Source organism: Sminthopsis crassicaudata, chromosome 2, assembly GCF_048593235.1.
Source record: "Sminthopsis crassicaudata isolate SCR6 chromosome 2, ASM4859323v1, whole genome shotgun sequence".
Taxonomy (NCBI): Eukaryota; Metazoa; Chordata; class Mammalia; order Dasyuromorphia; family Dasyuridae; genus Sminthopsis; species Sminthopsis crassicaudata.
In genome coordinates this window covers 370,492,018-370,506,479 of record NC_133618.1, presented here as the reverse complement: position 1 = coordinate 370,506,479, position 14,462 = coordinate 370,492,018, and the positions used below count along the sequence as shown (strand labels likewise).

At 32.7% G+C, this 14,462-nt stretch overlaps 1 protein-coding gene across 4 annotated transcripts in view; it reads left to right on the top strand.

The window, feature by feature from the left end:
* MARK3 (microtubule affinity regulating kinase 3) overlaps positions 1–14,462 on the top strand; it is a 125,296-nt gene that overhangs the window by 48,439 nt on the left and 62,395 nt on the right. For all 4 annotated transcript variants that reach the window (XM_074291192.1, XM_074291191.1, XM_074291190.1 and 1 more), the window contains exon 4: positions 6,027–6,075. In XM_074291192.1, coding sequence (XP_074147293.1) covers positions 6,027–6,075 — 49 coding nt within the window. The remainder of the gene's footprint in view (positions 1–6,026; positions 6,076–14,462) is intronic.

Here is a 14,462-nt window from a genome sequence, read left to right as displayed (position 1 = left end):
GGGTTTCCAGTTGATAGAATGTCAAAGGGGAGATGATGAATTTTTTGTACTTGATGACATATACCTATACATATACTTATACCTGATCCAGTAAAACATACCTCATCTTCTAGAAGCCAACTGAAGGAGCAAATGTGTTATGAAACCAAAAAGATCTCTGCCTTATAATTGGAACATTTTCAGATCTTAATCCATTAGCATTGGATATCAAAAATAAGATGAAACTCCAAAACATGTGCATCAGTATAGCAGCAAAAAACTAAGTTTCTAAATGGAACTTTGGACTAATTTGAAAAAAATCACGTTTCCTTTTACTCATTGATGAAACTATTTGCTTTTACATTTAAAAAAAAAAAAATTTTTTTAAGTAGAAAAAAAATGTGAAATGTCTTATTGAAAAAACAATTGACCTGGAAAATAGATCCAAAGAAAACTCCTAATCGCCTCTTGAAAGAGATCCCAAAATGAAAATTCCCAAGAATATTATAGCCAAATTCCAGAACTCCCAAGTCAAAGAGGAAATATTAAAAGCATCCAGAGAAAAACAATTCAAATGCTGTGGAACTACAGTCAAAATAACATAAGATTTAGCAGCTTCTACATTGAAGGAGCAGAGGACTTGGAATATGATATTTTGGAGAGTAATAGAGCTAGGATTCCAACCAAGAATCACTATTCAGCGAAACTGAGTGTAATAGAGAGGGGGGGAGGGGATGGAAATTCAATGAAACAGAAGATTTTCAAGTATTGAAAGCTCTGGTCATGACCACAGCTGAATGAAAAATTTGATTTTCAAATGCAAGGCTCATGAGAAATATGAGTTAAGCAGGAAAGTTATATCAAAAGGGGACTTAATAAGGTTTATCTATTTCTACATGGGAGAATGGTACTTTTAACTCATTAAACTTTCTCATTATGGCAGTTAGGAAGAATATATATAGGTAGAAAACACAAACATGAGTTGAATATAAAGGGATTTTTTTTTTTTTTAATTAAGGGGTAAGAGAAGAATGTACTGAGAGAAAGAGAAAGGGAAAAGTGGAATGTAAATTATCAGCCATAAAAAGAGGCAAAAAAAAAAAAAAGCTTTTACAAGTGGAAGGGAGTTGGGAGGGGGGGGAAGGAGGGAGGAGGAGAAGATCAGTGAGTGCACTTTACTCTCATCAAAATTGGCTCAAAGAGGAAATAACATACTCAACATGACTATAGAAATCTATTTTACCTGACAGGAAGTAAGGAGGGTGGTAAAAAGAGAGCATATTGGGGGAGGAAATGGTCAGTAAAAAAACACTTGAGAACAGACATGGTGAAAAGAGAGAGAATAGAATAAAAAGAGGTTGGGGGAATATAGTTAGTGATAGTAATTGTAAAAAGAATTTGGATCTGAGTTAAATTTATTTAAAAAAAAAAAAAGAGGCACGTCCCAATTGATAAATGATCAAAAGATATTATCTATGCCCAATGCATATCCTTTGACCTAACAACACTACTATTAGACATGAATGTTAAAGGAGATTTTTTTTTTTTAAAGGAAAAGGATCTATGTGTACAAAAATATTTATAGCAGCTCTTTTCTCAGGGCAAAAAACTGGAAATTGTGAGGGGATGCCCATCACTTGGGGAATGGCTGAATAAAGTTTTGGTGTGTGATTATGATGGAGTATTATTATTTTATGAAGAATGATGAACAGGATGCTCTTACCAAAAGGAAAAAAAAAAAGCCCTCTATGAACTCAAAGTGAAATGTACTGCATATACAAAGTAATGGTAATATTCTGGGATGATTAGCTATAAATTACTTTGTTAATTTCAGTATTACAAAAATCCAGGACTACTCTGAAGGACTTATGATGAAAAATCCTATCCCTACCCAAAGAAGGAACTGATTGTGCCTTAATAGAGATTGAAATATTCAATCTCTCTCACTTCTCCCCTTTATTTTTCTTGAGATTTTTGTTGTTTTGGGGAGGGGGGTAATTTTTTTTTCACAATATGATTTATGGAGATGTTTTACATAGTTTCATATGTGATTTCTTAATGGGGACTTGGGGGCTAGTATAAGAAAAAATCTGCAACTCAAAAGTTTAAAAAAACAAATAAATGTTTTAAATGTAAGTAGAGACAATATTAAATAAATTAATTTGGGGGAAAAACTTTCTAGCCATCCTTGTAGGAGCAAAAAAATTTTAATTGTTCTAAAACAATTGTCAGGTAAATAGAAGTAAAAATCATACTGGTTTGTTTATTATTTTGATTAGAGAAAATTATTTACATGCCAAACTCCACTTAGATTGCTTAAGAAGAACTATATATAATGAAAGAATTTGGAATTTAAAAAATATAAACAAAACTACATATCAATTCTGGAGAGCGATTTGGAACTATGCTCAAAAAGTTATCAAACTGTGCATACCCTTTGATCCATCAGTGTTACTATTGGGCTTATATATCCCAGAGATATTAAAGAAGGGAAAGAGACCTGTATGTGCAAGAATGTTTGTGGAGGTCCTCTTTGTAATGGCCAGAAACTGGAAACTGAGTGGATGCCCATAAATTGGAGAATGGATGAATAAATTGTGGTATATGGAATATTGTGGAATATTATTGTTCTGTAAGAAATGACCAGCAGGATGATTTCAGAAAGGCCTGGAGACTTGCATGAACTGATGTTGAGTGAAATAAGTAGGACCGGGAGATCATTATATACTTCAATAACAATATTATATGATGATCAGTTCTGATGGATGTGGCCATTTTCAACAATGAGAAGAACCAAATCAGTTCCAATAGAACAGTAATGAACTGAACCAGTTACGCCCAGTGAAAGAACTCTGGGAGATGAACCACTACATAGAATTCCCAATCCCTCTATTTTTGTCTGCCTGCATTTTTTATTTCCTTCACAGGAAATATTTCATACACTATTTCAAAGTCTGATTCTTTTTGTACAGTAAAATAACTGTAAGGACATGTATACATATATTGTATTTAACTTATACTTTCAGCATATTTAACATGTATTGGTCAATCAGCCATCTGGGGGAGGGAGTCGGGTGATGGAGGGGAAAAGTTGGAACAAAAAGTTTTGCAACTGTCAATGCTGAAAAATTACTCATGGATATATCTTGTAAATAAAAAGCTATTTTTTTAAAAAAGTAAAATAATAGACTCATTTGAGGACTTCTGTAAACCCTAGTGTTTCTCAGCTATTTCTACATGGAAAAAATTAGGGTGAATCTAAAATTAATTCTACTCCTGGTTGTCTTTGGATCATTGTATACAGCAGCATTTTGATCATTAAAATGATCTTCCAGTGTATGATTTATTTAGACTTATGAATAGAAGAAAAATTTTGGCACTTTCATTGCTTATACATCTCTTTCAGAAAGTATGGGAAAATAGTTAAACTAGTATTGTTTTTTTAGTCTCTTAAAGAATTTGAAGGGGGGGGAGAAGTATGTTAAAAATGAATAGCCAAAATTAAGTTTGAGACTCTAGGGATTTCAAATTTTACATGTTAGTCTTGTATCTCCTATTTTCACAGTCCAGTAATCTGTCATCTGTCACCTAGGTTGTCTACTAAGTTTACCCACCTGGATTATAGCCAGGAACCTGGAAGAGGAAGCATATTCCCTCTAAAGTTTGTAGACTTGTTAAGAAGCCACTATTAATCTTTTCTGAATCTATTTACTCTTTAAATATTATTCTCATAATTTTATTAATCATGTTTCCAAGCTTCCAATAAATTAAAAGTGGGGAAAAGATATTGGTACCATTAGAGATGTAGACAGTGGTCAGAAATGGTAGCTAATAGCCTACCATATAGGGAAGAGGCAAAAAAAAAAAAAAAAAAAAATACTAAAAAGGCACAACTACTCAAAAAGCACAATATCCTGGGGCAATTTAATATAAATGACATGATCAAACTTCTGCTTTAAGAAAATTACTAAGGTTTTTGTTGTTGTTGGAGGAGGTTTATTGGGAAGGGAGGAGGAATAGGTGCAATGGGTAACTTTTGATATAAATTACTTTTTTAAAAACAGCTGAAGGAAGCCCATAATTATGAATAATTCAAAATTTCTAATAAATTATTCTTTTATATATATATACATATGTATATTTAAAACCATACATTCTCCTCTGGGTTCTTATTCAGATGTAACTGGATATTGTACACTATTATAATTATTTGGTAATTCAAATATTTTAGTTTAGGAACTGTTAAAAACTTAATTTTAATTCTTCCCCAATTTCCCCAATTCTACTCTTAGTTGTTTAAATAAACATGATAACAATTGAGGCTGCTACTTTTTCTACTTTGCTTTTCCTAATCCTTGAAAATTTCAAGGAAGAAAACTGTTAAGTGATTTTCATTTTTGTCTGACTCTGTAACACTTTGGGATTTTCTTGGTAGAGATACTGGAATGGTTTGCAGTTCTCTTGTCTGACTTAAATGAATTGAGGCAAATAGGATTAAGTGATTTGCTTTGTAGTTATTAAGTATCTGAAGCCAGATTTGAGCTCACAAGGAGTAGTCTTCCTGATTCTAGGCCTGGTACTCTATATACTGCACTACCTAACTGCCAAGTTTCTGTAGCAGGGAAGCACACTAATAGATTTCTCTATCATGATATTTCCTGAAGGTACTGTAGTCATATTATAGGCCACTTTCAAAGCTAGCACTAAATAGGTTACATTGAAATCATTCACGTGTTGACAAGGCAATCAGGATTAAGTGACTTGTTAGGGTCATACAATGAGTAAGTATCAAAGTTGGATTTGAACTCAAGTCTTCCTGATTCCATGACTAATGTTCTGCCCACTGTACTATCTAGCAGCCCTGGGTATATGTAATTTAGAAAGATCATTTTGATCTTTGTGGAAGGAGCAATGAACAGGAGAAGAGTCTAGAAGTCAGGAGTCCAATTAAGAGGGAAGAAAGTAAGGAGTATTGTTTTGGATGTTCTGAATTTACCTAATGAAAACCTAGTTAGAAGTGGCAAGCAGTTACTGGTCTAAGACTGAAGTTTTTAACCTATGTTTTTATAATATTTGGCTCCTCTTATATTCTTATTCAGTTTTTGATGTTAATTTTTTGTGTTCATGGTGTTTTTCCAATTTTATTGCTAGAATTTGTAGAACCAAATATCTACATCATATTGTGATTCATGTCTAGGCAGCTTTGGAATGACTCTCTGCTCATATTGTATGGAATCAACTATCTCTCCGCCCCTTCACATCCCTCTTCCCCTCTTTCTCTCTCCCCCCCCCCCAATCTGTCTCCCTGTCTTTGTTCCATTTAGCATACTTAATTGGTTAGACCTATCTCTGGACATGTTTAGAATTAGGTAGAGACTTAACTTTGGTGATAATAGTAACACAGGTTTTGTTGATTTTTATGTGAGCAAGGGTCTCAATTTACAAATATTCATTAGGTCATAGATGGGGTCTTGCAAAAGTATTTCCACATCAAATCATTTTAAGTCATCAGGCAGGCTTGAAGTTTAAAATAATCCTAGCATGACTTATTTTGTGAAGCCCCATCCCCCATTACTGTTGTTTTCCAGTCTGGATTCTGGATTTAAAATCTTTAATTTGTGTTGAGTTTCAGACCTGATATGTTTATGGTAAAATTCATTTTGATTGCAGTAGTACTTGCTCATTTAAATAGTTGGAACATGAATATGTAAAATAAGTTTAGTCTGAAACTTTTCATTTTGAAGATTTAAATATTGTTACCCCAGATATCAAGAAATCAGAAATGTGGTTTGTTTCCTATGTGATTGTAGACTTTTTTTTATGATAGCAAATTAAAATATGTTAATGTTATTCCTATTTCATAAGTTAGTCATAGGCAAGACTCTGTTAGACATTTGAAATTAATCAGAGTAATTCCTTTCTAGGAAAGAAATGTGTATGTGTTCATTTCTGCCCTTGGAATTTTGTACTGGACCAGTGGGATAACCTATTAAGTAAATTTTACTCATTTCATTTTCTTTTCTTTGTTCTTTCTTTTTTTTTTTTAGCTCTTCAGAGAAGTAAGAATAATGAAGATTTTAAACCATCCAAACATAGGTATTTTTTGTTTTATTTTAAATGCTTATTGAATCAAATGCATTCTAGGAAGTCATGTTTCAAAGTTGGAGGTCCCTTTCAAGAAAGTTGGTCTTTACATGATTACATTTTCTTAGAGTATGAATGAAATGGTGATGGTTTTTACTTTCTAGAATTTCATATAAGAAAGTATGTATGACAAATTTCTAAATCTGTGGAGTTCTTGCCCTGATATTGTGAATTACTAGATATTAAATTAAATGCTAGGAAATTTAATACTTAAATGCTAGTATTTTGTATATGGCTGAATATTTTAAATAAGGATTAATATACTTATCATATGTCAGATTGTCGCTGTTGCAGAACTTTTCCTAACCATTAGTTCTTACAAATTGATGGATAGAAAGAAAAGATGTATCTTCCTTTATGCAAGAAATGTGTTCCTGAAAAGTTGCCTATATAGTAATCCTTGTTTTAAGTCACTAAGGAAATTTGCAGTTTAAAATGTCATAGTATGATCCCTATTGTATGAAGCAAACAATTCTGCCTGCTTTATATTTTGTGTAACCTTAATTTTCTCATATCATATTCATATTTCAAGAGGATTGTGTTTATATAACAAGTATAAAAATGGTTTTAAAATAGTATAGGATATAATGAAATTGTTGTTTTGAAAGTAGCCATGATTTTCAAGTATTTCCAAGCAAATCAAGTATTTCACTATTTGAATGTTTGTAGTAATTGGTGGGGGAAAAAAGTATGCATATCTTAAATAACTGAAGATAAAAGGAAAACTAGGATTTTTTTTTTTAGTAGTGGGAAATGATTTTTTTTCTTTCATTAAAAATTGTTATCCCAGGATTAGCATGGCTAAGTTCACAAAAGCACTTTACAAGAAGACAGACTGCTAGTCTGTTATGGTATGATAATTTGCAATCCTGCCTCAGTGGAAGAAGCACAACTTACTTCTCACTATACACATATGTACAAGTGATGCTGCCAGAATCTAGAAAACATTACTAAGGATTATGAAGTTTTAAGCAAGAAACTTAAGATTTTAATGATTCAGGGAATATTCTCACTGCTGCTGAATGAAGAAGACAAAGGTAAAAGAAGAGAAAAGGCACCTTTGGGAATTAAACAGCTGGTTAGTGAAGTTGTGTTTATAACCAGATTTTAATTTGGGGAATGTATGTTAAAATATTAAAAGAATGGCATGTTGCTATCAGGCAAAGGCTAATAAGATGTTTTTTTGCCTGTAGTCTAATAAGTCTAATAAAAAGATTTTGTCTTTTTCCCTTTGGGAAGGGAGAAAGAGGAAAGTAGCTGCTATTAATTTCAGAGGTTTTGATAGCTTAGAGACTAGTTCCAGTTTAATCATAATAATGTCCAGAAAGCCATGTCCAAGAAAGCCACTACCAGCAACTTCAGGGCTTCAGATGACTATACAAAACTGCAGAAGTTTATTTAACAGCAAGATGAACTCAAGATTCTAAAGCAAAAAAAGTATATTTTTATTTAATTTTACTAGACAGACAAAGATTTGGCAGGATAGAACTTATTCTTGTGATAGGATTCTGGAAGACTCTTCATTTGGAAGCAACCAACTAAATAAAAAGGGGAATGTAAGGTCAGATTATATATTAAGAAAATATGTTCATCTCTGGAAATTTGGAAAACTGAAGGGGAAGAACATTCTGGAGGATATTAGGGTGAAAATTAATGGAAGTATTAAAATGAATTGGTCTTATATCTGAAAATACTATATACCATCAAGGCAAAAGAAATAAATGAGTTCTGGAAGCAGATCACAAGCCTATATGAAGACTGAATAGAAATGATAGAGGACTTCAATTATTCAGATATTTATTGAAATTATTTTTGTTATAAAAGAGTAATTGGATTTATTAATGATAATTTAATCTACAAAAAGTGAAGAAGTCAACAAAAAGAACTATCATTCTGGACCTGATTCTGCATAGCAAGAACTAGATGCTAAAGTAAAAGTGATGTTAACCTTGAGGAGGATATGGCTATTCTATATTAGAATTTATTACAGAGTAGAGAAAAACTGACCATAATTTGATATACACCATAGGTTGTGGGACTTCAAAGGATTCACAGAAAGGTGAATAGAATCCCATGGATAAAATTCTACATCAAAGTCAGTCACACTGAGTTTTAATTTTCCTGAATAAAATTCAAATGACAACAAAAATAAATCAATTCTGATGAATTGGAATATGGAGAGTTTTTTTGAAGATACCAGTGTGGAAACATGGAGAAAACTTAAGAGATACATATAGGAAATAGGAAACGAGGTCAGGTAACAAGCATGAATTGAAAAGAATAGTCTCTACAAGTATTATGACACAGCAGAGATAAGAAAACTTTCTCAGAAGTTGAGGGGGAGGATGAGGGGAAGAAATATGCAAGTGTACTGACTGAGATTTGATAGGTTATCCTGGCTGATCTAAGTTTTTTTTTTTTTTTTTTTTTTTTCTTTGCAACAAATGATGGCTCATGGGGGATTAAGGGGAAAGGGATATTTAAGAAGAAAATAAAACAAAGATAACATAGCCCAATGAGAACGTAAAGGATGGCAGGAAAGATTGTTTGTTTTTATTTTAAACTATGTAGAGGGGGGAAAAAAAATCAGAGAAAGAATAGGCCTACTACTCAGGATAGGATAAAAACAGGGGATGATGAGATCAGGCAGAAGTATGCAATTTTTGTTTTCTTCTATTTCATCCACCAAGGAAACTCATTTATGAATTGAAAAGAACTAAATAAAAATGACTAATAAAATGAAAACAAACAAACAAACAAAAAAACCACTACTGTGGAGAGAGTAAAAGACCACCTATCCAACTTTGATAAATTCAAATTGCCAGTCCCTAATAGACTGTATCCCACAGTACTAAAAGAATTGGTGAATGTAATCACTGATCCTTTGAGATTTTTGAAAGCCCGCACAAATGACAACATAAATTACTTTAAATAGCTCCCTGTTTATTTTTTTAATAACAATAAATAGTATTTACATAGTGTTTTAAGGCTTGCCAATTATGTCACATCTCATTTGATCCTTACAACAACTCTGTGAAGTAGTTTCTGTTATTATTTGCCCCATTTTTCAGATGAGGAATTTATGGCTGACAGAAGTTAAATGAAGACTTGCCTAGGGTCACACAGCTAATAAATGTCTGAGACAATCTTTGAACTCAGGGTCCACCTGAGTACTTAAAGTTATATCACAAAAAAAAATGAGAAGAAAAGATTAGCTAACTTTCATATCTGTCAGTCATAAAAATCAATAAACATATTAAGTATTAAGCATCTACTCTGTACCAAGTGCTGTGGTAAGTGCTAGAAGCTATAAATAAAGGCAAAAAGAGTCCTTTATTCATTGAGGAGAGAATATGAAAACAGCTATATACAGATAAAACATATAGAGGATAAATAGTAGATAATCAGTGTAGGAAAGGTACTGAGTACCTTAAGAGGGAATCAGGAAATATTTTTGGTAGAAGATAGGATTTTAACTGGGATTTAAAGGAAGCAAAGGAGCAGTTAGAAGGGAGAGAATTCCAGGTATAAATGACAGCTAGAGAAAATGCTTAAAATTGAGAGAGATGCACTGTCTTTTATGAGGAATAGTAAAGAGCCCACTGTCATAAGATCTCATAGTCTATCTTGGGTGTAAAATGTAAGAAGAATTTTAAAAGTGGGGGAGTGAGGGGAAAGAGTTGTTTGCCTTTGAAATAGGATTTTATTTTTTTATCTTAAAGTTGCTGTTACCCACTGGAATTTTTGGAATAGAGTCAATATAGTCAGACTTTGACTTTAAAAAAGACCAGTTAGGCAAATGAGTGGATAATAATAAACTGGAATGGGGAGAAACTTGGGGCAGAGAGACCAACCAGCAGGCTATTGCAGTGCTCTAAGTGCAAGATGACAGAGCCTGTACCAGTGTAGTAGCAGTGTCAAAGGAGAGAAAAAGCATTTGAGAGATTTTTAAGAAAGCAAAGTTGATAGTACTTTCCACTATTTGGGTTGTGAAGAGGAGAGGCAGTAAGAGTGAAGGATTGAGGATGACACCTAGATTATGAGCTTGGGTGACTGGAAGGACGTTGATAACAGAAAAGTTAGGAAGGAGGTAGAGTTTGGAAGAAAGATGAGTTCAGTTTGATATAAATTGAAGTTAAAATGTCTATAAGATATCCAATTTGAGTTAATTTAATACATAGGTGGAGATTCAAGATTAGAGTTTCAGAAAAAAGTTAGAATTTAGGATTTGAGAATCACCATCATACTAATAATAATTGAATCCAAGGAATCTGATGAGATGATTGTACTTAGTATAAAGAAAGAAGTGAGGTCTCAGAACAGATATCTGGGGGATAACCACAATTATCAGGCATGGTCTGGACAAATAATCCTGCAAAGGAGACTAAAAGAAGGAAAAGTCTGACAGGAGGACCAGAATGAAGTATCACAGAAACCAAGAAATTTAAAAGTATCTAAAAGATAACGAATGACTCTTGTCTCTTTCTCTCCCTCCCTCTTCATACACAGATGGGTTACTGAATAAAAGGAAAAGTTGGTGGTTCTAGCAAATCATTGCAATCTTTAATCCCACATATGAAAACTGGTTCTAAATCATTAATTATGCAAATTCAACTCAAAATAATTGCAGATTTACCTTATACCCAACAAATGGATATAGATGACACAAATTGAAAATGGTCAGTGGCTAGGCATAAAATAGCATACTAATAGTATTACAGTAATAAATTGATCCATTCATTCTATTAAGCAATTTAGAATCATGCTAAGAAAGTTGAGTAAAATATTCATTTTTTTTACCCACTGTTAGGTGTATATCCCAGGGAGATAAAAAATAGAAAGAAAGGTCTTATATACACTAAACTACTTGTATTTTAGGTAATAGTAAAGAACTAGAAACAAAGTAGATGCACCTAAAGGGACAGCTAAACAAAACAATATATCAAATTATAATAGTGTGATAATAATGTAAACAGTATACAAGAAACAATGATATTTCCAATCCCAAAACTGAGTACTGTGAAGTTTATAACTTAAGTTGTCCTTGAAGACCAGTGGGGAATTTACAGCTCTCTTTTCATTGCAGAGGTAGAAGACTATAGATCTCCTCCAACACTGTATCAAAGTTGGTTAACTAATTAGTTTTGCTAATCTTTTTTTTTCCCCTTTGTTGTAAGTAGTGGCTCTCAGGAAAGAGGTGACATATTTCTAAATGAAAGTAATATACAAATAAAAGTTTTATCAACAAAAACTTTTTAAAATTCTTTTAAAAATGATTGTGGGAATTGGAACTAATCTCTCCATCTTTGATCTGGTCTCCCATATCTGAAAGTTTGGGGGGGGGGGTTGATTTGTCTTGCATCTCTGATATCTTTCATTTATGTGTGAATACCATTTCTGTAATCTCTTTCCCTTTGTCCTCTATTCCTTTGCCATAACCATCATCCTGTAACAAACCTTCATTTTTCTATACTATCCACTCCATTACAATAGTCCCTTAATAGATAGTCTAACTTCCTAGTGAATAAGAGTGTATGTTCAGCTCTAGGGAGGGATGAATGGATGGATAAATGGAAGGAAGGAAGATTACAGAGAGGCATATTTCAACTTGATGTAAGGATTAGTTCAGAATTATGATGTGATTCCTCAGGATATAACAAACTTGTTATCCTTACAATTTGTCTGATGGAAATGTCCACTTTGGATATTATAGAGTGGATCTTATTGGTCTGAATGAATTTTGAATTTCTAGAATTGGAATCCTTATGTTAATGAAATCCTTTTCAGCCCAAACTCTATTGATTTATGTGATTTGGCACGTTAATCTCTTACAGACTTTTTTTTTCTCACACATTGAGGTAGTTTAGATAAGAATAATCTCTTAACATCCTTTCCTATTTGAAAATCCTATGATCCAATATTATCTGTAATAACAACATAACCAATATCTTTTATTGCTTGGTTTGTCCAGGCACAATAGAAAGTAATTCAGTGACCATTATACACACATAAGTAGCATGGAGAAAGTATGTCATAGTATTGGAACTTTGTGAAGATATGCAAATACATTTGTTTTAAAAGAAAGTGTACTAATAAGTAGTAGATTTTACTCAGATTTTCACATTTTGAAAAAAAAGCTTATCTTCTTAATAACTTATCATTTTTTATATGTTGCTAATTGAATATTATGGTACTTTGAATGATCATTGATTAAGAAGTGAAATCTGAAGTACTGACAATTAAAAAATGAAACCCAGAATTAAAGAACTGTGAGGTTCTGGTTTAATTGTCTTTTAAGAAGTTTCATTCAAGAAGCAAACCAGTTAGTTTAAATTTAAAACCAAGAGCTATAAAATGTCTGTTATGATTATATACTTAAGAAAAGAATTATATAGGATACCTTTGTATCTTGTTTTGATTTTTCATTTTATAAAACAAATTTATTCCCATCACCCTCCATTATTTCAGTTTAAATTTCAAATTATATCTTTTAATTGCTTTGTTGATAGTCTGATTCTTTTCTAAATATGTTACCAAAATCTTTAAGTGACAAAAAAATCTAGATAATTTTAAAATAGGCATTACCTTAAAAGAGATTTGGTATTATATTTGCTTTTAATTTTAGAGGAGTTTGAAGTCCAATTCTTTGACTTAAAAAAAATTCATGAATATTTTTCAGTAGTGGTTTATTTCTTGGCAACTTAAGTTTGCAAAATAAGTTCCTTTCTCTACACTCACAGTTACTGTTATCTTCTATAATCTGGACTATTGAAATATGTTTCTAACTTGTCTCCCAGTCTTAGGTTTCTTGACTTTAATTTATCTTCCCCTCAGTTTTAAGATGATTTTTTTCTAAAATGGATGTCTTACGGTGTCACCTTCCTGGTTGATTAATTCTAGTGGCTCTTCTTAGTTCTAGGGTCAAATATAAATGTCTGTTTGGCACTGAAAGTTTTTATGAACTGCCCCCTTACTACCTTCCCAGACTTCTTACACTTAATTCTCCACCATAAACTAATCTACTTTACAGTTTCTTGAACAAAACACTTCCCTCTCCCCTTCTATACTTGGTTGTGTCCTTTCATTTCTGTCTCTTAGTTTACCTAACTTCCTTCAAGACTTAGTTCAAATCCACTTTTGTAAGAATCTTTTCCCATTTTTCCCAGTTGCTAATGCTATTGCTTCTCATTGCCTTTTATCTACTTTGTATATTCCTTTTATGTGCCTAATTATTTACATTTTGTCCCTCCTCAATGATAGGATCTGCTTTTTTTCTTCTCTTTGTGCACCCCCACACACACATTTAACAAAATGTATGGCATGTAGGAAACACTTAATAAATGCTTGTTGACATCCCATAACAAAAGATAGATATTTGCTTTCTAAGTACTTGTCTTGGAAATGCTTTAATCCAAATCAAGGCAATTCATCTTGACTTTGGAAGATATTTAGTCTGTATTTGTAATTTTTTAAATTTAATTTGACGTACTGAACAATTAAGATGGGAATATTATCCAAAATGTTGGCTTTATAGATGCCTATATGTTCATGACTTTTAGTTTAGAATTTATGCACTTTTAATACAAGGCTGTCATTGTTCATCTTTTTACTAATTTTGGTAAAAGGAGAAAGGATATTCTATAACTAAGGAAAGTGATAGAGCAAGACCCTCATTCCCAGCAAAAAGTTCTGTCCCTATTATCATTTCCTATAAATTTTTTCTTTGCCTACATCACATTATGTCACACACAAATAAAGCTCATTGCATGCAGGGACCATAAGATTTTTATCTTTTGTTACCACTGGAATATCCTTCCTACAGCCAACCCAGCATCATCCTGAGCTGCTAGATAAAACCTAGCACCAGAACGAAGAGAACCCTTCCTAATTTCTTTGCTTGCTTGCTTTGCTGTAAGGTTTAAAGAAGAACAAGCCATTAATTTTGTTCCTTCTTAGGAGATGAAGGACTACCAGATCTTAATAGCTGCTCTGCCTCTGTACCCTATAGACTCATGACACTTTTGTCTGACCTACTGTTGTAATCTAAGAACCCCCTTGAGCCTTACTCACCTCTACCCCTTAAACTCTTACCGTCCCCTATATTCTTTTTTTTTTTTCCCCCTGAGGCTGCGGTTAAGTGACTTGCCCAGGGTCACACAGCTAGGAAGTGTTAAGTGTCTGAGCCTAGGTTTGAGCTCAGGTTCTCCTGTATTCAGGGCTGGTGCTCTATCCACTGTGCCACCTAACTGCCCCCACTTCCCTATATTCTTGAAACTTCCAGACCTTTTCATCTATCTCTGTCTACAGCTAAATTTTTTAATACATTATCTCCCACAATT